The sequence below is a fragment of the Melospiza melodia genome, chromosome 2 (genome assembly GCF_035770615.1).
Source record: "Melospiza melodia melodia isolate bMelMel2 chromosome 2, bMelMel2.pri, whole genome shotgun sequence".
Classification (NCBI taxonomy): Eukaryota; Metazoa; Chordata; class Aves; order Passeriformes; family Passerellidae; genus Melospiza; species Melospiza melodia.
In genome coordinates, this window is record NC_086195.1 from 109,653,363 (window position 1) to 109,680,758 (window position 27,396).

Sequence of the window (27,396 nt, forward strand, 5' to 3'; positions counted from 1 at the left end):
GAAGATTTTCAATGCAAAAGTACAGAAAAGGAAAGAAGGCAGCACATGACATTTTTACATTGAGTTAGAACAGACTTGTGACAACTTCATGAAATATTGTGATAGAAGGAAGAACACTTCCATCCATCAAAAATGTTTCATTTCTTGAGTTCTTATTAATATATGCCTCAATCTCTTGTTAGACTATGGAACCATATGTTCCATAGTCTAGTACAGCAGAATTCAGACAGGATTTCTGTGAAGTGTCACATGTAATGTGCATTATTTTATATAAGATGCATGTTTTGGGAATTGACCTTTATTTAAATATTAGAAAGTAGTCACAACTATAGGAAATAAAGTATCATTCTTCAAAAGGATATCTGTGAAAGGACAGCATAGGAATATCAGCAGGTATTGTTTCTCGTGTTACAGAACATACATATTTCCAGTGTTCTGTCTTCCATTTCTTCAGCCAAGAAAAAAGAGAGAGGAAAAAAGGGATTTTTCCCAAGTCTTAGACTAAAAACTTACTGTGTTTGGAAATGTATATTTTCAGATTTCATTTGGGACCTTTTTATTTTGGGAGATGCTATGAAACAAGAGCTGAATGTAATCTCTCTGCCCAGCACTCTTCACTACACTGGGCCACCTCTTCTGCCTCCATTCATATTCTCAGATTTTTTTTCGGAGACTCTTGTAGCAACAGGGAAAGCAGTCAAACTGATACAGAAAGCCAGCAAAAAATACATCAGCATACTATTCCTCTTACATATCTACCCAAGGTATCATCCTGTCCCTTTCTGATCTTTTTGGCTTGCTTTAGTTAACAAAAGATAACCAAACCTGTTTTTTGTTTCATTGCTATTAAACCATAGGGCATGGTGTTTAGTCTGCATAGGAAGAAAACAGATGTACTTGAAACAAACCAAGAAAAGGTGTTGTTCCAAATATCCTTCATAACTGTGTATATTTTAGGAAAAAAATATTTTTTACACAACATTTACAAACTTATTTGAGCAACTTTTAACACTCTTCCATACTGAGTAGCATTGCCCTTGGTAAATGGTATCAGTGAAAAAATCACTGAAGGTGGCTTTCCTTATCAGTAAGTATAAAAATATGGTCCTTACACATCTGTTGTTTGTTCTTGAATTACTTGGTATCCTTAATTAACACCAAAAAAGGGATTACATTTTAACCTTGTTTTGTAGACTTTTCATTTTTAAGGAAGTAATTCTAAATGGTCAGAAGGCAGGCTGTTGTTGCCAATCACAGGCACACTGTGCCATAAAAATAACAGAAACATGAGCCAGCTGCAGATTAGGAAAGGCAGCTATTTGAAAGTCATCTCTTTACTTCTTTAGCCTCTATACACATTTCCACTAAACTACATGCTTTAGGGGGAAAAAGAAAAAGTAATTTGTTGTGTTTTGTTTTGTTTCTATGTTAGGAAGAAAATAGAAATGGTATTGAAATCTCTGTAGATATCCAATAAGGGCTCCATTTGGCCACTGCATCTTTTCTCTCTGTTTCTTTCTATATTATTCATTTGTATTTTTTTTTAATTTTCAGGGCACTTTGAAAAGAATAATTCCATCTGAATTAGTCCTCTGTTGGAGTTTCCACACTAAGACTACAGTGAATGATTTTCTTTGTAGCCCAGGCTCTATCACAAGGCAGAGCATTTTTATTTCTTTGTGTGTGTGTCAATTGAAACAATTTATTTGAAGACTTTGAGAGTGAAAGAAAAAGCTAAAAAGAGGCTAATAAAAGTCAATATCTTCCCTTTGAGCAGTGTCAATCAATTTGAGTGAAACAGATTCCCTGCTTGTTCAATAAGAAAATTACTTTGTACCACAAATGACCCGAAGAACTCTTGGGTGTCCTCATTATCAAGAAATACCTGGTGTTTTGGTCTAGCATTACCTATTTAATTGGCAATGGCTTATTTCTATTAAGTTATCTATTTCAGACCATTTAGAAGAAAATATCATTTTATTAAATTATGTCAAACTGAAAGATTAGTCCCATGACAAAAAATGCTATGATAAGTTTGGAATTATTTGGCATTAAAACATCTTGGTAAATTGATAGTGTCTTGTGGATATTGAATCAACTTGGCAAAAATATAGATTTAAAATTTTTGTAATACTTTTGCCATACTTTTTGTTACTTTTTGTAACACTCCTATTCAAAGAGGGGCTTCTTTACATGCTTAGTCTCTATTATCTGGCTCATATTTTAGAGGTGATTGTCATAGCAAAAATTAAATAGGAAAATGTAAATTTGCTTACAATGTCTTTTTCATTACAGTGGTAAAAGCTTTCAGCTTGTACATTGAATGCAGCTTTCTTTACAATATTAATCAAGTCACAATGAGATCTTAAAATATTAGAAATATTATTTTTAAAATAAATTTATTATTTTTATAATAAATGATTCTAATGAATAATTTGTGTCTAGGTAACTAATTTGCATCTAGATACCTAAGAATTTGAGATTCTTTCAATGGAACATAGGGTTACTATATACTTAGCACATCATGCTATGGTGGGCTTCAGCTGGGAAATATTAAGGAGTATTTTGTCTAAACTTTCATAACAGGCTTGTTTTATCTGCCTTCTGATTTAATGTTTTTTTTTTTTTTTTAGTTCTAATTTCGAGTCTTTAGGCTTGTTTTTTCACTCTTTACTTTACTGATCAATAAAAACATACAATCTCTATGCTAAAGAGTGTTAGAAACAGTTCCTCTGAGGCATCTAATGAGATTTTTGCTTGTTTTCAAGGATATTTAGAATGCTTCTTAGTCCTCGTTCACACCAATCTGCTTGAGGGAGATGTGTTAAACAACCACACACTCTTTTCTATCCCTACCATAAATGATGTACAATACACACATTACAATACACAGCTTGACTTAATTTGGTCCCTGGCAGATGGAAGGCTCCAAAGATCTTGTTTCTGCTGACAATCCTTTGAAGAATTATCCTCTTCCACCACAGACAACTTCTCTGCTAAGTACTGTCTTATTAATACTGGGGTGGGGGTAGAGAGCAATAATTGTCTGGAAAAATGTCTGGCAAAAATTCCTTATAGAAAGCTGATATAGGATAGCTTGCCTGCTTCCAGGAATAATGAATTTTATATATGGACAATTGCAGAGAAGATCTAATTGTCAAAAATACTTGTGCCTGTTGGTAAGGTACTGACAATGTATTCTTAGATGACTTACCATTTTATCTTCCCTTTCTGTGGTGCTGCATGAAAGAATTTTTTATTCTGGACTATGTGATTACTCTTGTCCTTCCTTCTGCTGTGTTTGCCCATACATTAAAGACAGGGAAAGCTAGCTGCCCTACACATACTATTTTTCTGCAAGCCAAAAGTAAGTTAAATATCTCCAACTTCAAAGCATAGCTAAAAAGCATGGCATACTTTACCCACAAGGCTCCAGATGTTCTTCTTATGGCCACACATATAAAGAGTAAAAGTAGATTAATTAGAAATTCCTGTTTTCTCAATCAGTCTCCATGTAAGGAAAATTCCAAGGTGATGTTTCTAATGCATTTTTCTCTTTACCATTCACATAAAGCATCTATTCTTTCATTATCTTCTTCACAGAGAAATAGGGAGGCAGTTTGCCACACAGGTGTTATAAATTTTAATTTATATGCTTCTCCATAGGTGATAACTGAAGAAATTATTCAATTCTTGTTTTCAAATGGTGACCTTAGACTAAGTAGATAGCTAAGAAGAGGGAGGGATGGGGAAGGAATACTTTTGCACTGTTACTCTGTGTCATATAAGTATTTCAAGGAGCTATTAATTTGCAAAACAAGAACTCTTTATTCTAGTTTTCTTTAGAGACAAGAAACAAAACCAAACCAATCAAACAAAATATTTGTCATCCTGTGCAGAGCTGTAAAGGAGTGAGAAAGTGCCTTTGCAATATGCTCTACCTACACTTCCAAAGAATTGAGACGTGCTTGAAAATAAAAATCACTTTAAGAAGGTTTTTATGGCTATTGTAGTAGCATCTCTCAAAGATTCTTCCAAAGCAAGCCCCAAAGTATGGCACACCACTAAACCTAAATTTCTATTTTAGTATTTATTATTGGATTTTCCAACTATATGTTTTCCTTCAGTACTTTAAATTAACTTTTGTAACAAGGGAATAATAACACATTGGTCCCATCTCACAACATAAAATGATGAGAAATTGAATATATAAAATTAAGTGACTCAGTTAGTATTAGAAATTGAAGGGTGACTCTGAAACCTGGAATAAGAAATAAGATACCTTTGTTCATTTCTTTTTGTTAAGACACTTGACAGCCTTTTAAAAGGATGAACTGCAGGATAATATTTACGTCCTCTCTAGCTGAAGCTTGAGAATAAAATAGGAATTATGTTTTCAAAATATCTGAGTGTATTATTACTCTCTACTTAAAGAAAATAAACAAAGTACTTGACAAAGGAGAGATAGTATCATACAAAATTATAATGTCAGAGGACATGGGAATTCCAAGAACTAGAAATTAAGAAACTGATTGCAAATCAAGAAAAGGTTCCAAGAGGAAAATCACAGATCTCTGAATGTATCTGAGATGCATGGGAGTGATGATGAAAATTTGAGAGCGACTACAGTGAAGACAAATGCAGGTGGATAGCAATTTACCCTTATTAAGCTGACAACAGAGGAGGAAGAGAAAATACTGGAGGGTGAGGTAAAGATTCTAGAACAAATAAATCAGAAAAATACAGAGTGATTTCTAAGCACAAACTGCATTGTTTAACACTGAAGAGAGTATGAGACAGCAAATGGCCTCAGGAGCTGAAAATTCACATAGTGACACTAAATAGAAAGTGTAAGAATTTACAAGTACTTGTAGAGATTGCATGATAATCAGCTGTTTGATTTTGGCTTGGTTGGGTTTTTTGGTTGGTTGGTGATTAAGTTTCTTTCTTAAAGGGACATTTCTACAGTTGAAAAATTACAAAATAGAAAAGAATGTTGGCAAGGTGTTGCTTGCTGCAACTTATTCTTTAAATAGGGAGTCTATAAAAGACATATAGTGAAGCTTCTTCATTTAATTGAGTTTCAAGCTTCCCTTCTTCATTTGATTGAATTTAAAACCTCCCTTTTGCAACTATTTTACTGTGTTTCTCTTCTATATATCCTTTAGAAACCACTGCATGACCTTGGGTGATGTATAAGAGAGTTATAAATGACAGAGGTGAATAAGGACTATATCATACAATATGAGAATGTGGAAAGATCTAAAAAAATTCTCAGGTAGCAGGTTTAAAATAAACAACTGTAATCATTTTTCCACTCAGCACAAGATTTTCTAAAAAGTCAAAAATTATTTCAACAAGTTCACGGAGAAATGGTTTGTCTGTGGCCATCAGACATCACATTTCAAATAGATGTTCCAGCTGTAAAAGGCACATGCTGTAGTTTTCTGGAAGAGGAAAGAACAAAGCAAGCGCTGTGCAAATCCTGTTTTATGTTTTCCACACATACAAATTATGGTCTGCTATTAGTGGTGATGTACTTTACTCTTCCTGCACTTATGGTACTATAAGCATGGTGGTACTTACATTTCACTTGGTAATTTTGGGTTGCTCAGAATTTGAGAAATTAATTAATTGGGAAATATCCAATCTGTGATTTCCACATGTTTTTCTTGCACAACTCTCCTTTTGTTCCACCTACTTTAGGAATTTTTTCTCATTAATTTCTGATTTAATTCTGTTCTTTTTTTAATTTAAATGAGCTCTCTTTTAACAGTGACTGATCTCATGTTTAAAAGCTTTTTATTATTAGTTTTGTTTGTTTTTCTGTAATATCTCTGCATACATGAGTTCAGGAAGGAAAGGCCTAATGTCTTTCACAAGTAACATCTGAACTCCATAGAAGAGCTAAATCAGGTCAAGCTATAAAACAGAAGCAGAAGCATGTTTCATTAGGTAATGAATTCATAGCTCTAGTATTAGAGGAATTTGTAGCATAGAGTTCCTATCACTCCTAAAAAGATTTAAATGTATATTTGCAAATATTCCAAGGACTGTGAAATACTTAGAGACAAAATAGACAACAGACATTATTCCCGTCCTATGAGTTGCCATTTAATACTAGAAATTTATAAAAAAGTGTTTCTGAAGGAATAATGTTAAAGGTAATAACAATTTTTTAACCAGATTTCTTGCATAAATTTAGATTAATAGCTTTCCTAAAATAACAACAACAAAACAAAACCACACCCATATTTTCTGGGTTTGGTTTACCTTTATGCAGTTTCCCTCAGTATCAAAGAAAAAATTATGTATTCAAAAATGTCTGGACTCTCTAGCCCAAAAAATAAATGAAAAATTCTGTCAGACCCAGTTAAAAGTTTGTCACACAAAAATCATGGTCATGCAAAGCTGAAGTGAACAGAATGAGAAAGCAGTCTAACTGAGCATTTCATTTTATAATTGTATTGCTAAAGTGATAGAGAGAGGATATTTTCTTTTCTAAAATAATAACTCATTGGTTTAGTTCATCCTTTCATTATCTTGTAGAAAGATCAGTTTCAATATAAATCTTAACAGGTAGATAAGAAACTTGACTGTACATGTTCAAATTACTATAGAAGAACTAGATGTTCCCAAGAAACATCTATTTTCCTAACTTTTTTCATTAAACATTCATCTTTCATTGTGCCAAAAAGATGAATGGTTATCTTAATATTTCAAGCACCAAAACAAATATACAATCTCATTCTCTGAAAGGTGAAGTGAAATGACGGCAGATATGATTTAGAATGATATCATAATGTATGCAGATATAAACTTAGGAATTTTTGTATGATTAATTTTACATCTTTTCCTACATTGTTCTTGGCTAAAGAGCTGGCTAAAAGACATCTCTTTTTTTTTTTTTTTTTTTTTTTTTTTTTTTTTTTTTTTTTGTTTTTTTGTTTTTTGTGACGTTATGTTGGTAAATGTCTTGGGAGATAACATTTGCAGTTATTTTCTGAATTCAAAAGAGCTTTGCATATATGAATAGAGAAAAAAGATTTAGGCAGGAAAGAGACATAAAACATGCATTAACTTGCTTTTCACTATCACTTGATGAGGAATATTACAAGCTTTTGGCTGAATTCTATTAATACAGGTTTTCCTTCATACCAATAACCAATAGGACAAAAAATCCCTAGTAGGAATATTGAATAGAGACACTTTCTGGTACCTCAAGATGAGGACTTATCATAAAGAGTTCAGGAATGTTCTTAGATCCTGGTACATTATGCCATTGAGAAATATGAGGTAAAGTTCTATCTGCAGGTGTCCTTCAGTCCTTCCTTTTCAGGAAAATGCACATACATGTGCCTTTCCAGTATTTGAACAGATAGTGCTGGCAACACCACAAATGTCAGTGTTTGCTTTCCTTGCAACTCTGTCAGTCCATACTTCAGGCAGGATCAGGAATGTGTATTCTGAGAAACAGAGCTCTCAGAAGTCAATAGACCTTGAAACACTCTGGTATCCCTTTAAAGCAATGGACTTCACAAGGTGACTTCTCTGACTTGTAGAGGGTAATCTTAAAGACAATAAAACTGGTTTAAAGAGAGCTTTAAAGCAGATGCTGGGTAAGAAGTTTGGACTGGGTACCCTGCTTTGCATTGGGTGTGGGTGGCAAGGCTTTGGCAGCAAGTGGGCTACAGAGTAATCTCTGTGAGACCAGGGGTTACCCTGTGCCAGACACAGCTGTGTCCAGCTGGCTCCACAAAACACCCACTGCAGAACACAGCTGAGCCCATCAGCCAAGCATGTGGTGCCTCCATAAACACATTTAAGAAAGGGAAAAAATGCCAGACAAAGAGTAGTGTGATGGGGGTAAAAAAGGAAGAAACAATGGTGAAAATATCAAGGTCAGAGAAGGAGCTGAGGAGAGGGTGCTCCAGGCACCAGAGAAGAGATTCCCCCACAGACAGTGGGGCAGAACACAATGGAGAAGGGTGTCCCACTTCAACCTATGGAGAACTGTGCTGGAGCAGATATCCACAGTGTGGCTGGTGTACAGCCCTATGCCAAAACATATGGGCATTTCCTGAAGCCATGGAAATACCCCTTGTAAGTGGAGGAAAGGTGTGAGAAAGAAGGATGGGCATAAGAGGTGCTGCTGACTGATCATGATAGCCCATTCCTCATCTCCCTGTGCTCTCAATATTGTATTTCCTGGAAAAATCCCTTTGCCAGGATTTCTTCTCCTGGGAAGCTGAGAAGCCTCAGAGAAAAATGAAAACAATAATTATCTGATTGCTTCTCCCTCTTTTGCTGCTTTGGAATGTGGTCTGGGGATTGTTTATCCAACCGGTGGTTGTTTGATTGGTTTCATGTGAATTGTTTTGACTTAATGACCAATCACCATCCAGCTATGTCAGGACTCTGAAGCAGTAACAAGTTTTAATTATCATTCTTTGCAAACTTCTATCTGCATCCTTTCTCTATTTTTTAGTATAGTTTAGTATAACATTCTTTAATAGAATGTTATGCAAAATAGAAGTACATAAAAAATAAATTAGCCTTCTAAGAATATGGAGTCAGATTCATCAATTTCTCCTTCATCCTGGGAACCCCGAAAATACCACACTGTGCTGCATGAAGCAGGGGTAGGTATGGGAGTTGGGACTGTGTAAGTGCAGTTGGATCTGGGAAATAGACGATGGGAAACTATTTCAAAATTTTCCTTTACTTCTCACTATACAAATCTATTTTAATTGCTAATAAATTACATTTTTTTTTTCAAAAATAAGCTGAGAATTCACCTTTGGTAATATAGCCAGTCCCACACAAAAAGTCTGTTTGAGATTGTAATATGGCATCTCATATTGCTGTGCTCCATCATTTTCCAGAGAGTGGGCACAAAGCAAGTGTGCCTAGATCACAGAATGGTTAGGGTTGGAAAGGACCTTTAAAGATCATGTAGTCTGACCCATCATCCATAGACAAGAATAATTGCTACCAGTTCAGGTTAGTCAAATCCTCATCCAACCTGATTGTGAACACATCCATTGTTAGGGCACCCACCCGTTCCAATGTTCCACCACTCTAATTGCAAAAAATGTCTTCCTTGTGTCCAATCTAAGTTTACTCTCTTTTAATTTAAAATCCCTGAGCTTTGTCCTGTCACTACAGGCCCTGGTAAAAAATCTTTCTTTGTCTTTCTTATAAATCCTGTTTTAAGTGTGGAAGGTTGCTATAAGGTCACCCCGGAGCCTTCTCTTCTCCAGCCTAAACAACCCCAACTCTCTCAGTCTTCCTTCAAAGCAGAATTGTTCCAGCCTTCTGATAATTTTCATGGACTCTTCCTGAAGTGAAATCTATTTTGCTCATTGGTAAGTGATATTCATTTGTTTATCTTACATAATATTTTCTCCCGCTGTCCCATTGAGGAGTGGGAGTGAGAGAGTACTGGGGTAGTATCTGACATGTTTCTGTGTATCAGGATATTAAAGCTAGCAAACTTCCAATATTTTGTTCTGTCACACATTTCCATTTATTGTATTTAAATAGTATTGTTTATAAGTACTGATGAATTATTTTAGTAACTTCATTCCCAGTCTCAAATACAAGTGTAAATCAGCAGGGGAAAATAAAAGGAAGGTAAAACTGACAACAACAAGAATGTTAAAGTTCCCATTATTAGGTAAATTGTAAACACTGTTCCCTCTGGATGAGATCTATATATTTTCTGAGAGAGGTCTTCCCAGATCATTTTATCACCACCCCTGCAGTGAATACAGACTAGCATTATAGTTACATCAGTAAAGGATTATCTTGATAAATCAGCATGTTTTGTTTAAAAGCATTTTATATCTGTCTTGGTTGTCCATTTCAGCCCATTGGACACCAGTAGGTGTATTCACTGACATGCTATTTGAATTGTTACTCCTAGGCAGCATCTATCATTATGAAGAAAAGCCAGATCAGAGGTGAGATTTTCTAGTTGCTGTGTGAAAAACAATCACTTAAAATCAGATGGCTATTTTTGGCTACAGCTCAGTCCTTGTTATTATGCTTATTATGCTTTCTTTTAAGTGTGGTTAAATTACAAGCCCTGGAACCTATTGTAATGAGCAAAATATTGTGAAATGCAGATTTTTATATTATTAATCTCATCTAGCAACTCTGTAACGCATTAATCTCTGAATAACCTTCAAGTCATACTATAACATGGATGTTAATGGTAGAAATTAGAGCTGAAAACAGCTATTTGCTTGGCTGTTTCATGTAGTTGCCAGATTGTTCCCTAAAGAATATTTTCCAGGGCTTTGTCTCATCTAGACTTAAGTGAACGGAGCAATAAAGCTTCTACTACTTTCCTTTGGAGACTGTGTCACTATGTAATATATTTCACCACTGGGATTCTTTACCCTATTCAATTGCAGTAAAATATTTCACCTTCTCTGAAACAGGAAAGAGGAAAAACATAGGAAAAGCAAAAATAATTTTTGGCTAGAAGGTAGCAATAAGGCTCTTGAAAAACCAGGAGTGTTGCATCTCTTAAAATCTCATTCCTTCTATTTTAATTTCCTGTGATATGAAACCTGTCACTGTATTTTTAATCACATTTTCCTAAGGTAAAGGTGAATCTCACCTGTTCCCTTTGGCTGTACCAGTTAGCTTTTATTTTGAATTTCTTATTTGTAGTTTTAAGATTTTCTTACCCTTGAAAGTGAAATGCTGAATTAGCTACATAATCACCAAATTTCTTTAAGTTAGATTTATTAAAAACATTGAAAATGGATTTAAGACAAATAAGTGTATCAAGATTTTTTTCAAATTAATGAATCAGGGGTGAGGATGAGGATAGTTACACCCATTAATAAGGCCACTAGCTAGAAAATACCAAAATGACTGAGAGATACATGCAGTCACCCATTCCTAGCATGTTCCTAAACACAGCACGCAGAATATTTTGACCAGTTCTTGGATTCACGAAAATATAATTTCTGGGTTGTAAAATAGTATAGGCACTGTTGAACAATACTATATGAGGCTACATGAAGAGAACAGACTAAGGTAAAGGGCAGCTGAGGAAACAACAGAACCATTTATCTGTAATAAGGCTTAACCAGCACGTTAGAGAGTGACAGGGCAAAAATACATAGAAATTGCAAGACAGACACACCCACACATGCACACACATACACAACCTCCCACACACAATCCTGGATAACAGCAGGTCAAAAGAATGAAGGGCTTCTGCAACAGGCAGAGAGCGTGAGAGCTGCTGCTCTTGGAGTGTTAGCACTCAGAAACACATAATCACAGAATGATTATATCCAGCTTTTATTGAAGAGCTCTGGGTGTCAGGGGTACACACCCAAATCTGACTCCCCCATGGTTTCAGGATGAACATGTTTTTATACCTGTATCATTATATAACCACATATTAGTTTTCAAACTTACAGCGTTCTATTGTATACATTGATTTCATCCAAGCATGGATCTTTGTAATTTCCATCAAACCACCCAAACATAGTTTCTCATGATTCTTGTTACAATTAAACAATAATTATATCCAATTACCAAACAATCATCACATTTATCAATCATAGCATTTATCACATAACAATCGTATAATTTATCATAGTCATTAAATGATTATACAGGCGCAGTTTCGCATGATCCAGTAAAGCCTAACATTTTCCCAGGGCCTACCAGCCCCAATCTTTCTTTCCAACTCTCCTGAATAGCCCATGATTTTTAGAACCATTTTATCCCTATACTATCAGGAACAGGCAGCAAAAGGATGCAGCTCTCTCACTACTCCAGTGATCTCACCAATTCTGTTGAAACAATTCTTGTCATAAATGCTTCTTCCTCTATACCCCAACTCTAATCCTGTCATTTTACACAATGTTTGCGCTTCTGGCAGTTTCAGCCTTTAGCTTCTGCTGACAGGACTGCAATGTGCACTGAGGGTTTTACTCTCACAGGCAGGTGCCTTATCCTGTTGCTCAGCTATTTTTCTTTTGCTTACCTGCTTCTTTTCTTTAGTATGCTGAAAGGAATCTTTTCCCCATCGTCAGTGTTGTAGGTCCCCAGTGACCAGTAATTAATTGACATCTGGGGATTGTTCGCAGGTCTAGGTCCTCTGTTTTCCAATACATTTTCAAGGCACTTGCTATTATCCATGCTTGAACTCGACATCATAACAAGAGACGCCTGGTATTAAACTCAAATTCACACAGCACTTCTCACAACAAGTTGGTAACACACTTCAAAGGTCAGGACACTGTTGTTGCACAGTAGGCATAAGCTTTCGTTTGCATTTTTACTGGGCCACTGTACAGTGTCCCTGTTCTGAATTTCCTTTTTTTGTTGACTTTGTACATGGTAAGAAATGTGAGGCAGATGGAAAAATAAGAAATCAAGTCACCTTCACTGCTAGTGAGTGCACTGGTTGCAAATTTAAATAGATACATTTAAGTGGCTTTTCAACCTGCTTAATCAGGTCAAAATATTGTGGTTAAAAGATCTTAAGCTCTGTTCTCAGAGAAGGCAGTTTCTTCAGGTTGAAGTTTTCTATTTTACACAAGTTTTGTATCTTGCTTAAGAAATTAATGTTTTTCACAAATACATACAGTATTCATTTTTAGCTTTCAAAGAACTGAGACTTTTGTTTTAAGATAATTTTGCAATTAAGGGCAGATCTGACCATGAAATAGAAGCCTTCTGTGTTTTATGTATTTTCATAAAGGTAATTCATTTTTTCTCTTGTTGGATGGTTAAGTAGAAAAACTTACAGCACCCCAAATAATTGTGTTCCAGCATTGATATTTTGAAGCTATCAATCAAAATTCCTTGACATAATGCTACATATGTCAGTGAAGTTACAGCTAAGGCAAATGTGAGTGTTTTATTTTCTACGGAACAATTATATGGTCATGAGTAGATGCAAAATATGTATCTATGGAATTTAATTCCAAACTCATCCCTTCCTTTATTTTACAATCTATTTAATCAAAGTTTCCTCTAGAAATCTGATTATAGCTAGTTCTAGTAACTTTGGCTCCTTCAGTGTTCTGCCAAATGCAGTAGGGATAATTCTGGCATATTCAAATTACTTTCCTGTGGATATTTATAAATTTAAATAATATTTTTAAATGTCATGTCTGTTGGAGAAATCTTTTTCAATACAACCAAACTGATAATATAAAATACAGAAATATAGGGTTTTCTTGTTTTCTTTTATTTGGCTTTTTTGCTTTTTTTTTTTTTTTTTTGTATGGATATATTTGCCTCTAATTTTAGAGGACATCTTTAAAAAAAATAGCCCACTGTAAAAGGAAACAGGGATTTGTCAATAAGGTAGGATATGACTTATTTCTTTTATCTGAAGAGGGAGTTATGACCTATACACTACAAAACAGCGTGGATAGTGACAGTTTAGCTGTGGCCTTGAATGCCTAACACTGCTCTCAAATTAAAAAAGGATTATTTAACATGTTAACCTTGTAGTCATGCAGGACTGCTGCAAGATATAGTCTGAGCACACCAGGCATACCAGATTTTAATAGCATTAAATGTGTTTAGGACATGGTTCTGTGGGAATGAGATTGGCCATGCTTTTTAGCAGAGTGAAATTATGTGCTATGCCTGCAGACACAATCTCTAGGATTTATGGTTAACATAAACTGCCATTATGACTGTTAAATTCTAGACTGTTCTGGCAAAATTGGATGTGTTGCATAACTAGGTCCCCAGAAAAATCTTACCTGTAGAACTGCTAATTTTCTCACTGATTCAAAGCACCAAAAGAGTTTGAGGATATTTTGTTTTATTTTGAGAATCTTTTACAGTAAGAAGGATTGAGACAGCACTGACTGATGTCATCTGGCCTTCAAAAAATACCTCTAGGCCTGCAAAATACATGGTATGTCCTCATGCCATGTCTCCAGTGTTTCCTTCGTGTCCTCTGTTTCATGCAGTAAAACTTAGCTTGGTAAGCTTCATCACACTGCTCCCAGAGCAACACAACACTTGGAGAAGTACACAGAAATATTATTGTTATATTTGAAGCCTGCAAGAGACCCAGGAGAAGTGCTGGATGACAGAGAAGTACCTAGTCCTGTGCAGGATGCTAAGATGCCTTCTGCAAGGTTGAGGTTGTGCACTGTCTACTGCTTGTAGCATGGATGATGTGCAGGAGCTGTAACCATTCAAAGTGCTCTAGTGAGTGGCTCTGCATACTGTGATCCTGCTCAGTCTTGCATCTTCAGCCTCTGAAGAAGATCTTAAGGATAGCAGCTCTCTGGAACCATTATATATTAAAACTCCCATCTGATTTTCTCATTTGTGTGAAAAAAAAAAACCCCAAGAGCAATGGAAACCTAAGTCTTGTGGTTTAAGACCAAATCACAAAGTGAATACTAAATGGCTGTGGATGCCAAAATAGTTTAATCATAGATATATGCAACTTTATGAATTACACAATGCCCATGCTCCATGGGAGAGACAATGCAGCTGTGAAGTCGTTCAGGTTAGTGCAGCAATCAAAGCCATGGGATGTGCCTTTCTGGGGCTGGGCCACAAGGTCTGAAGTGCTGGAGTCATGGTCCCAAATCATGCTTCAGGGTCAGGCATTCCCATCAGAGTTTCACATTATCTCCTTTTTCTGTGTCCCAGCTGGAATCTCTTCCTCCGGCTTCTCTGAGTATTCTTGAGTGTCCTCATTTGTAGGATTGGGTAGAAAATGTCTCATTGGTGATCAAAATGAGATCAAATTGCATTCTTTTCCCAGTTTGCTGTCACTGTTGCCTACTTGTTCTGGATACTCCAGGACATGTTTGCCTATGATGATCAGCTTTTATAGTTTGGCTGTCTATCTAATTGAACTCACAAAGCAAATATTCTGTTGTTTGGAACAGATGGATTGTTGCATCTTACTTACTTCTACTATCTAAAAGAGTAGGTACACTGCTTTATTCTACCAGTTAGGCTAACTAGACTAAATTCATGAAGCCTACCTTGGTGGAAGGGAAGAAGAGAGATTGTTTCTGTATAAAAAATTTTGAACACCTTTTCATTTTCTGAAGCAAATATATGTATGTCTTTCTGTGAGTTGTGTTTCCACGCTTCTGCCCAAAATACATAGACAGTTCTTTCAATAAGTGGAAAAATTTGCTGTAAATTGTATCTGTCCATTAAAAAGTCACTGCTTGTGAAGTTTTCTGACATTCAGAGGTCTTTCTATTTTGGAATATATTACTGAAGATAGTACTGCATATTGCAGTGACACATGTTCCCACATATAACAGTACAGCTATTAAAGTACTTTATGATCAAATGTCAATAAAATTTGAAATTGAACAACTTTTCTTTTAATGTTTAAAAAATTAAGCTTTATAACCCATAGTTCTTCACTAGTCCCACAAGACTTCAAAAGTACTTCTTACGAGAAACTTTAATTAGGCAAGACATTGCTTTGGACATTTTTCCACTTACCTGTATAGGGCATCTAGCATGGAGGACTCATACCTTATTGTCAAAAAGTTTGTATACACTGAGATAAAAAAAGATAACATGTTATGAAACAATATAAGAAAGCATACCTTTCAGTGACTTAAATAATTGTCAAAATCAGGAAGAGTGTGCTGATATAAACTCATAAATACTAGATTTGAAATATAAAATTGCTCACAGAACTAGTGTTGGTAATTCTGAGCAACAGTTATCTAATACATTTTCTTTTAATCACAAGGAAATGAATTTCGTTATGCAGGGAATCCGAATTCTTTTAATTTAAATAGCTTTTTCACAGCTGTTCGATCTGCAAAAAAAAAAAAACAAAAAAACGTTAGTTACGGTATTAAGGTAAATAAGGTAAATTTCTCATAATTCTTTTCCCATTTGCTCTCTCTGATCTCACTTTATGATGTAAACTGTGACACTTCAGTGGGAAATGTTCTCATTGTGCCATTGTAATAAATCCAATATCGATTTCATCAAACTATAAACAGACCTTTAGATGGCTAGTTCAGAATTTTGATGGTATCTCTTTTTTTTTAATCTCACTTAAACACATGATGCTGATGTCTTCTTTTTAGAGTTCAAGAGATGCAAATTTTATGGAAAAATATTTGAAGCAAAGGAAAAAAAAACCCCAATATTGTCTGTGTGTGATTTGTGAAAAACGTAGTGCTTACCTATCCCAAGAAGTAAAAATTTCTGCAAATAGACTTAATCTTCAATTTCATTCCAGCAGTATGAGGTACCCCATCTGGACTATTGGGAGTTCAGAAATCATAGCCATTAGTGTCAAATAGGTGGAACTAAAAAACAGTCCAAGCAGAGTTATGATTTAATCTTCCTGAAAGCTAGAAGATTTTTGTTCTTCATTTCTGTCCTTATATGAAATTTGACAGCTTTTCTTGCTAAATCAATGGGAATTGCAGTACCAGGGCAAAAGTGAAATAGCTGGACTGAGCAGTAAATACTTTGTTCCCTCAGTTTTTGTGAAAGTCCAGTTATTGATTCTAAAAACAAAACAGCAACAAAGCATTTTTGCTTCCCCAAGCACTAGTTCTAACACATTTTCATGTTATTACTCTTCACACACTGATTTTCAGAGACCAGTCACCTAGTTTTAATATAAATACTAAATGAACTTCTCTTTCCCAAATTCATAGACCTAGATTTTTCTCATTTAGAATAGACTTCAACATTATCCTTTTTAAAGAGTGAATCTACCAAGCAGGTTTTGAATGCCTGAAGAGGAGCAGAAGGAAAATGTAAAGAATATTCTATCTCTCTAAAATAAAATTTTAAAAGAGAGTAAAGATAAAAGTTTTATCACAACAGTAGACATCATACATAAAATAAAGGCCATTGAGGAGGACCTGGGCAGACTTGAGAGGTGGGCCTTTTTAAACCTCATGGGGCTCAGTAAGGTGAAGTGCGAAGTCCTGCTCCTGGCTTAGAGATTCACAAACACAAAAAAAGGCTGAGCGATGCCAGAATTGACAGCAACCCTGAAGAGAAGGGCTTGGCATTAAAAACTGAGTATAAACCAGAAATGTGTGCTCACATCCCAAAAGGCAACTCATATCCTGGGCCGCATGAAAAGAAAAGCAGCCATCAGGTCAAGGGAGGGGATTCTCCCCTTCTACTCTGCTCTTGTGACCATCTACCTGGAGCACTGCATCCAGCTCCAGGGCCCTCAGGATAAGACAAGGACCTGCTCAGCTGGGTCCAGAGGACGATAAGAAAGGTCATCAGGGGTTGGAACATCAGCCTTATGAAGACAGACTGGAGAATTTAGGTTTGTTCAGTCTAAAGAGACGGTGCTGAGGAGACTTGATGGCAACCATCCAGTACATTAAAGAGACCCACGGGTAAGAGGGAGAGGGACTCTGTCATGGAGCATAGTGATAGGAGAATGGGCAGGGGTTTTAAAACAAATGAGGGCATGTTTAGAATGGACAAAGGTAAGACATTATTTTATGATAAGGATGATGGGACACTGGAACAGGTGAATGCCCAGTCACTGAAAGTGTTCAGGATCAGCTTGGACTTGATTAACCTGAACTAGTGGAGGATTTTCCTGCCTGTGCCCTGAGGGTTGAAACTAGATGATCTTTAAGGTCCCTTCCAGCCCAAATCATTCTATGATTTTGTGATCTAGACATACTTCCATTGGAAAACAGCCCATGCACTGGAAGCAGATGTAACATGGCAGTTGGATTGTCTCCTACAGTCTCAAACAGGGATATCAGCAGCACTGGCTAACTTACAAGGGATGAATTCTCAGCTGTCATTTTTCAGAAGCTCTGGAGATGATGTCTCTAACTGGCCAGGTTTGGAAGCATGTCTGAACTTTAAATGAGTTTGAACCATTTCTGACATAAATACTACCAAGGATGCCATTACCCACTAAGTTCACCATTTTTTAGGTAAAACAGAGGAATTATATAAGATATTGAGCTCTTGGAGAACCCAATGAAATATGTGTATAATTTCAACAATGATCAATACCAATACCATCTGCCCTCACAAAGGTAATGCTGGAAGTGGCAATCATGTCTCAAGATAGAATGATCTGTGCTATATTATACCTACCTTATCTCTTTTTCTTCAGTCATCTCTCCATCTATAAAAACAGTAATATACTTCCAAAACAGAATCAGAAATAGATGAAAACTCATTGCATCTTTACAAATTTACCATCACTTTGTTACAATATTTACTGGAAATTTAAGATGAATAAAGAATATATTATCATACAGATGAAGATATATATTCTCTGCATTCATTCAAAGAGCAACAAATCTTTTCAAAATCTGAATGTTTTATAATTTAGTTCCTCATAAAATAATGCATAAGAAAAATGGGAGAATCATTATTTTAGCACAATCATAAGTAAGAAAATAAGTATCTTTTTCTGGTGTTTTGGTTTGGGGAGATGTTTCGGTTTTTTTCCCAAAATATCTAACATTTAACTCCATAAAGTCACATTCCACTCTGTAATTCAGATGCTCATCTTTCTTGTTGGTAAATGGTTTTTGTTCCTTTTTTGTGTTTCTAGGGTTTGAAAATATTGAAACCTTCTTCCATGAAAGGTTACATTGTGAAGAGTTCAATAAAATTCATATGCAAAACTGGAACATGACAAATAAAATTGAAATAAGTGTTTTCTCAGTATGTAATTTCGTAGAATGTATCATTACTGTTGCTATTCCGAAGTGATCATGCCCTGCTCTGTTGGTATCTAAAACTCCCTTTAAACTCAACAGGCAGAAATGTCCTCTGAGCATGTAGTCTTGATCATTTATCTTAGCTAAACATTTAGATAAAGATTTTAAGCAATTACTGTTCACTTCCTCCTGTAGTTTAAGACCCCCAGTGATTTCTTGGCAATTTTTGTGTGTGGTCTCTGAAGTTTCCCAGATCCTTCATTAGCTTCAGAAACCATAATGTGCGCTTTAGTTTAAATTTTATGGCATCTAATTTATTGTAGACACAGTGATTATGGTACATAAATGGGTAGATTTTATAACCTTGAAATAAAAGTGCATGTCATGCTGGGTTTTTCACTTGTATTCTCTAACAGTTTCTATCATTTGCATGCAATTTGGGGACTTTAGTATAAACATTCAAACAACTTCCTGATAGGCTTTGTGTTGATAATGCCTACCTGATAAGGTCTAAATTTTATTAAATTATTTTATTATTTTATATCTTTCTGCTGAGTTTAGGATTGACGCTTAATTTCATATTGTATTTATTTTGCATCCCTGTTGAATCTGTAAATAGCATTATAACCCTTGAAGTCAAGCAAGATGTGAGTTTTAGTTTTGTTAAGAATATTAAAAATTTTGCTTCTCTCATAGTGCATAAAAATGGCATTAAGGACCAAATGCACTTTCATAATAGTAGATATGTATGTTTGCGTACAAAATACACAAAGAAAAGAAACTCATTACACTTTTAAACTTTGCAGAAAATTAGGACTATAAAGCAATTAAGCACACAAAATCTCTTCAACTTTCATGTTCTTTCCTAGTATCTGTTTACAAGAGATTCAATTGCATTTTGCTGCTGGTCACGTACCATTTAGGAGGCATATATTTTAAAAACACTTCTGTGTCTTCTTGGTGATGGAACTACTTTGTCTGATTCTTGCAAAAAAGGAATTATCTACTGGATTGTATTAATTCATCTGCAGACATGTCAGAAACTGAATATTTATAATGGATTTCAACACAGTTCCCTGAGGAAAAACTGCCTGGCAAAGCATCATGCATCAGACTAAATATGCATGTAAGGTAGATTTTCTATTCCTTAAAAAGTCTACTCTGATACATAAAATTCCCTGGCTGTGAAGAATATGTCACAGGTTTATCAACAAGGGAGCTTGTTCCCTCATCTTTAGTATTAGAATGCTCATTAGGTAATTCCAAGATTTCAGTATTACTTTAATTCACCAGGTGGCTAACTAAGGTCATCAGCAAACTAGTTGAAATACACTGGGTTTAGCCTTGTGCATATTTTGATAAAATGTTTAGCCAAAATCTATTTTTCAGTATACTCAGGGGCAATCTAGGCGGCCACAATGGGTTTTGGGGTTTTCTTTCCAACTAAGTTGCGAAAGTCTTTGTCCAACTGTTTGAATGAATCACCAAGAGAATGGTGATCAGATATATAATTCTTGTCTGTGTTTAATTTGAACGGGGAATAAGCTGCAACTCAACTGAGATGTGTTTTGAAATAGTTCCCTAAGTATAAAACACTTGTGAAACAAGCCAGCAATTTTCTGTGTGGATAAAGGACAAAGGAGAAAGGCTGGAGGGTAAGAAGGGGAATCTTGCCATGGTAGGATGCCTGATATAGGAAGACCAAGAAGTAGACAATAGGGCAGAAGTCACTGAGGCGTGTTAAGACCAATGAGCTGCTTTTCAGACCTCTTCCTTTGTCCTCACCTGTACTTTAATCTCTACCTCTCTAAAAGGACATTTGTTCCTCTGGGAAAAGACTGTTTGGTCTTGAAGATGTCCACATCACTCTCTTGTTTTTTGGAGGCTACAGGAATGAGGTAATTTACAGGTCAATGGGTTTTGGGCAGACATTTGGCCTTATAGACCTTTAATCACAATGCTGCAGTATTTTGTGGCCAGGAAATATTTCCACATCTAGCTCCTGTTTTCCTGGCACTAGAGAAGGACAGTGCTAACAGGAGGCATTTTATGTCATCTTCTCTGCCTTGTTCATGAAGGAGAACAACCTTTCTAAACCTGCCTGTTAACATCTCGATAGCTCCAAAAGCACTCTGGCCACATGGTTAAAAGTAATCATCTTAAGACTTGGTCCTGGGAGCTTCTGGTAGAACAAATATGCCATTTTGCTAATTAGCAAAATACACAGTGATTCAATTTGTAGGTGTCTTTAACAATGAAAAAGTACAGTTTAGAGACTCTTTGAATTCTTGGATGTATTACGGGGTTTTTGAGTTTGAAATTATTTTTGCTCAAGTGAATCTCAAGACTACATGCACAGAATGAACTAAATTCACAGTGAGACTAAGAGCAACAATAGAACTCCCACATGGATATCTAAATTATTGAACACAAAGAAGAATGTTTTGCAACTTTGATTAGGGAATTGTTAATCAGGCCCATAATAGAATGTAGGTCAAAAACCAATTAAAGGAGTCTGACTAGAATTTATGATTAGGCAACCATTAAAAACACTGAGTATTAAAAAAAATTAAAAGAGGGAATAGATCCACAAATATGAATTCTTTTTTTTCTTTAGCTCTGGATACAATGTGACAGTTTGAGCATCAATAAAGCAGTTAAGTTAGCGATCAATTACTAACTTCGGGAACAGAGAAATTGTTTGGCTGTTAAAAAGCATATTCAGCCTTTGACAAATACTTGGCTGTCGCTATCACTTATTTGAAATACCACTGTAGCAACCCGAGCTCTGGCCGAGCTCTGGCTTTTATTTTTTATATCTTGCAAACAAATAAACTGTGTATGGTGGTTTTAGTCAGGCTTTGAAGTTCAATCTGTTCTGGCAAGGAAGTGGAACTTCACAAATACTAAAAAACCAGTTCCTGCTGTTACTTACCCTGCAGAACCATTCTCTTATCAGAAAGTCTTGCAAAACAAATGAGCAGTCGAATCTCTGGTAAAGTTTTGTAAAACTGCAACAGTGTGACAATAAAAGAACATAGTAACAACTCCAGTGCTTCAAAGTGCGCAAAAAATCCAAAGAAGAAATATATATTTATCTGATTTTTGATCAACAAAAAAAAAGTGTTTGGCATGCTTCTTCATCCCGTCTCCATTTGAATCTCCAACAGTAATAATTTCATTATATTATGACCTTCTTTCAAATAACATTTTGTCAGTCAAATCTGACAGTGTATGCATAAAATAAGTAAAATTCTGTCTTTAAAATTTAGCAAACACCATCCATTTCACTTAAAAAGAAATAAAGAAACAAACCAAAACCCTTTTTTTTGTTTATTGAAAGGTTTTTGTGGGAAAAAATTCAAAGACAAAAGTAGCATTTGATATTAGAAGAGTATTAAAGTGGGAACATTCTTTTCAATTAAGTTTCAGATTTAATTCAGATTAAGAAATCTCAAATGGAAGTGAGACAATGATGTGATTGCCATGCATGCACTGTACTCAGTTTAACAGGATTACTTATATTGATATGCTCATGTTCTGAAGAGAAGATTTCAGAGGAAACTAAGGGAATAAAGTGAGTGTTGGAAGAATTTCAGAGCACAATCTATGTCTTGCCTCTTTCAGTGTAGTATGTTTATTCTTTCATAAAAATCCAATTAGAAAGGTTGACAGTGTTGTCCCCACACAGATATATTTTGGAAGTAAATGTATGAAACTTCAAGAAAAGTTATGTTTCTTAAAGAAATAAATATATTAATAGGAAGAGAGATATTATGAAGGCAAAAGGGGAAGAAGTGCACATCTATATTTTAAAAACAATTTTGATGATAAGATACAGTATTTCTGTTACTAATTTTTAATAGATACCTGTATACATTTATTCTCCAAATAGAAGCCTGAGATATTATGAATAGACATGTTCTTTGTTGAAATAGTTCAGGGACCAAATCAAACCGTCTGTAGAAGGTACAGCTTCAAATGAGCTTTTTGGGAAGAAATGATAGCAGTAATTTTGGACACAGCCTTGCAAAAACCTTCACAAGGTCTGAAATCAGTGTAACACAAGTGTTCCAATTTGCATTCTAAACAAGGAGAACAAGCATGATATAAATGGTCCACTTTATCAAGAATAGAGTAGCCTGGAAGTTAAAGGAGGGGATTAACAGCATTTGAGCATGATGGATAAAGCACATGAGTTTTTTTCTTGAAGATGGAAGAAAATCACATTTTTTGTGTTCTCCATTCATAGCATCTAGCCCTGGACTGCCTCTGACTTGAAAAATTACAATTATCATTTGTGTGTACTGTTTTTAATAAGGGAATATGAATACTCTCCTGTAGCTTGCCACAGTGAGATTTTTCACAACATGAAACTGAGGGCAGAGTAGACATGTGAGGGATGTTCTGGACATGGCATGAGACATTGGAACAGCTGAAGTTGCAAAGAATGCTATAATGGTGTTGGAAGACTGGCAATGGTGCCAGGATACCAGCTTTGACCAAAACTGCCCATAGATGCTAATGTCTGCCAAATAGATTCCCTTGAACTGTGCCTGAAGTGTTGCCCAAAGCATGATCAGAAGGACCAGGACTAAGCAAGGAACTTTTTCAGAGTCCCTGCTTGCTGTTCCTCCTTCCTCTTTTATATATGAGTACACACATGACTAAAGGGGCCAGGGCTAGTCTCAAGGAGTTGATCCTTCAGGCTCTCCTTTTGATGAATGAAGAAAGCGTTAATAACTTCTACAATAGTTTTCTGCTCTGAGTCTCTAGAATTATCTGTCTTTCCTTATTGACTGTTAGGAATGGTATTTGCATATATTTTTGCACCTCTCTGAAATGTCCTCAAGATGTATGCAAATTATAAATGTAAAAAACATTATGACATTGACAAACTTAATTTAATTTTTTCATACAAATCACATGGGAATAAGTAGATTTTATAATATACCCTATTTTACCTTGAGGGAAGCAGGACTATATTTACACTTTTGGCTAATTCAACTGTTAGAACTAGCAGGCTAAATTTCAAGGAAGCTGTTTATTATTTATACCATGTTTCAAACCGCTTACCTATATTATCAATACAGCTATGATGCCTAGGACAATTCTGTTTAGGAGATGCCCAAGTTATTAGACATGGTCTAGAGTTTGGGCATGACACTTCCAGAAATTTATGTAAATCAAAGTAAGGGATGGAGAAAGAGAATATGCTCCACACAATATAGGATGAGAGATGTCTACGTGTATCTAAGAAGCTCCTGGTATTTGGTTTCTTTTTCATAAATATTAAATAGGGCTTAATAAGCTTGAAAATAGTCAGTTGCCATTTTAGTTTTCCCCTGTGGTGACTATGAACTTTCTTTTATATTCCTCCAGGGACACAGATGGAAGCCATGTGGACACCCTAGAATCTCTAAAATTTCACTCCAAACCTATTCTTAGGCAACTGAACTCACTATTGGATTAATTTGATTTACAATTAGAATTTTATAGGAGATGCCAAACAGACCACAGCAAGCACCAGCTCAGAAAATCAGCCATACATCTCCATTGATCTTTCTTCACATACATGAGTTGTCCAAGGGAAATGTTTTGGTTACAACGTCCTGGCCATATATGTAAATTTTCAAATGAGATTTTGGCTGCCGTTAACCTTGTAATAAAATTAAAGCTGTCGAGTCACACAGAACTCTATTGTTTTTCATTTTAATATATTAACACAGAATCACATAATTGTTAGGATTGGAAGAGAGCTCTGGAGATCATCCAGTCCAAAATCTCTGCCAAGGCAGGGTCACCCAGAGCAGGAGACACAGGAATGCATCCAGGGAGGTTCTGAATATCTCCAGAGAGGAAGACTCGGTGACCCACAGAGGCTTGGCTGCCTATTCCAGTGTTCTTCCACCCTCAATCTAAAGAATTTTTTCCTCATTTGAAATGAGACTTTTATTTTAGTTCATGGCCATTGTCCCTCATCCTGTTGCTGGTTGCCACTGAAAAGAGTCTGGCACCATCCTCTTGGCACACCCCTTTGAGATATTTATGTGCATTGATGAGATCCTCTCTCAGTTTTCTTTTCTCTAGACTAAACAGGCCCAGCTCCTTCAGTCTCTCCTCATAAGAGAGTCTCCAGACTTCTCATCATCTTTGTGGTCTCAAATGGACCCTCTCCAGTAGTTCTTTTTCTCTCTTGTATTGAGGATCACCAGAACTGGACACAGCACTCCAGATGTGGCCACACTAGGGCTGAGTATAGGGGTAGGATCATCTCCCTGGATCTGCCAGCCACACTCTTCCCAGTTTATCCCAGGATACCGCTGGCCTTCCTGGCAGAAGACCACACTGCCAATTAATTGCTAACTTGTCATCACCAGGACTCCCAGGTCCTTCTCTGCAGAGCTGCTCTCTAGGAGGACAGCCCCCAACCTGTACTGGCACTTGGGGTTATCCTTCCCCAGGTGCAGGATCCTACCCTTGCCCAGTATTTATCCCTGGGGAATGCAGGTGACTACAAAACTTCAACCAAGTCCTACTCCACTGATCACAGCCTTCTGAGCTCTGCCATTTAGCCAGTTCTCAGTCCACCTCAATGTCCATCCATCTAACCCCAAATTACTGAGCTTACCTATGAGGATGTTGTGGGAGACACTGTCATAAGCCTTGCTGAAATCAAGGCAGACAACATCCACTGCTCTGTCCTCATTGACCCATCCTGTCGCGTCACCTTAAAAGGCTATGAAATTGGCCAGCATGATTTCCCCTTCCTGAATGCATGCTGGCTACTCCAATGACTTTCTTTTCCTCTACATCCTTGGTGATGACCTTCAGAATGATCTGCTCAATCACTTTTTCAGGGATGGGAGTGACAATGACTGCTCAGTATCCTACTTCTTGCCCTTTTTGGAGATGACATTGGCCTTCCTCTATTCATTGGGTACTTCTCCCATTCTCCATGATTTTTCAAAGATGATGGTGAGCTGCAGAGAAACATCTGCCAGCTCCTTCAGCAGCCATGGGTGCATCCTATCAGGGGTCATGTATATATGGATGTTTAGTCTGCCTAGCCAACCCATAACAAAAACCCTACAACCAGGGCGCATTCTTCCTTTCTCCAGCCTTCTTCTCTTACCTCTGAGATCTGGGATTCATGAGGGCTGAGCTCAGCAGTAAAGACTGAGGCAAAGAAGGTACTCAGTAATTCTGCCTTCTGGTATGCTCCCTTACCAGGACGCCCATATGATTCAGCAGCAGCCCTGTATTTTCCTCAATCTTCCTTTTACTGCTGATGTTCTTGTAGAAGTTCTTCTTCCTGTCCTTGATGTCCTCTGTCAGACTCTATTCCAAGTGGGCCTTGGTCTTCCTCATCATATCCCTGCATATTTTGACAGTGCTCAATATTCCTCACACATGGTCTCTCCTGTTTCCCACATCCCATAAATTGTTTTCTTCTGTTTGAGATTGACTAGAAGTTCCCTATGTTCCCTATTCATCCATGAAGGTCTCCTGCCCCCTTTGCTTCATTTCTTGATCATTGGGATACACTGGTCCTGATCTTGGAGGAAATGGTGCCTAAATAATGACCAGCTCTCACGGCTCCGTTTCTCTTCTAGAGCCTAGCACACAGGATTCCTCTGGGTAGGTCTTTGAAGAGACCAAGCCATCTCTCTGTAAATGTAGGTATCCAGTCCTGGCTATTGCTTGGCTTCCTCCAAGCAGGATCCTGAGTTCCATCACCTCATGGTCACTATAGCCAGGACTGTCTCAATCTCCACATCTTCAACCAGTCCCTCCTGGCTTGTTGGTATAAGACCCAGCAACACACCTCTCCTCACTGGTGCCTTTACCACTTGCACCAAAAAGTTTGCTTCAGTGATCTGCAGGCATTTCCTGAGTGTCAAACCTTTTTGTCCCTCCAACAAATATGAGAGGGGTTGATGTCCCCCAGGAGAACCAGGGCCCATGAACACAAAGCAAATTCCAGCTGTCCACAGAGAGCCTCATCAACCTCCTCCTCCTGATCGGCTGGACTGCAGTGAAAACCCACAAAAGTTGTCACCCTTATTTCTTAGGACGTCCTTTAATTCTTACCCATAAGCTGTTATCTCCTTCATCTGTGCCTGGGTAGAGCATTCCAGTTGTTCTCTGATATAAAGAGCAACTCTACCATCTCACCTCATGACATGCTCTTTTTAGAAAGTATATGGCCATCCATGACAGTATGGATGAACGTATATGGCCCCCCAGTCACCTGAGCTATCCCACCATGTCTCTGCAATTCCACCTCACACAGATTTATAGCTCTTCTTGTTTATTCCCCATGCAGCCTGCATTTGTGTGCAGCCATTTCAGGCAGATAATGAAAGCATGAAGGTTCCCTAGAAGGGATGTAAGAGGAACAGCAAAAATGGTTTTGCTCTCTGAATTCTTTACCGTGCCATTCTTCTGTGCCTTAATTTACTCAGTTTGTTATTATTACTATTACCTCCTTCAGCTTTCTCGACAGCTGCATTTTTGTTGTTCAGTAGGTATTTGAGTACATATCATTACCTCTAAGAATCCACAAATTACCTTTCTGCTTTTACTAACTATTTTTAAAAGTCAGCTCAAAGTTTTGTTATAAGTGTTCTGGACTATATGTGTGGCTTTTTCAGAAATAATTATACTCCCTTTTGGAGGTATTACTCCCTTTTTAGACAGCATGGTCTGAATAGATAAA

The 27,396-nt window shown here is 36.6% G+C and overlaps 1 protein-coding gene across 9 annotated transcripts in view; it reads left to right on the forward strand.

The window, feature by feature from the left end:
• GPC5 (glypican 5) overlaps positions 1-27,396 on the forward strand; it is a 596,960-nt gene that overhangs the window by 449,717 nt on the left and 119,847 nt on the right. Inside the window, exon 8 of one of the 9 annotated variants that reach the window (XM_063149528.1) lies at positions 24,057-24,298. The exons of 7 other annotated variants lie outside the window; for them this stretch is intronic. In XM_063149528.1, the coding sequence (XP_063005598.1) occupies positions 24,057-24,088 (32 nt within the window). In that variant the 3' untranslated portion in view covers positions 24,089-24,298. Of the gene's footprint in view, positions 1-1,554; positions 2,003-24,056; positions 24,299-27,396 lie in introns of those variants that run through there. One more of the 9 variants, XM_063149529.1, reaches the window with a different exon arrangement.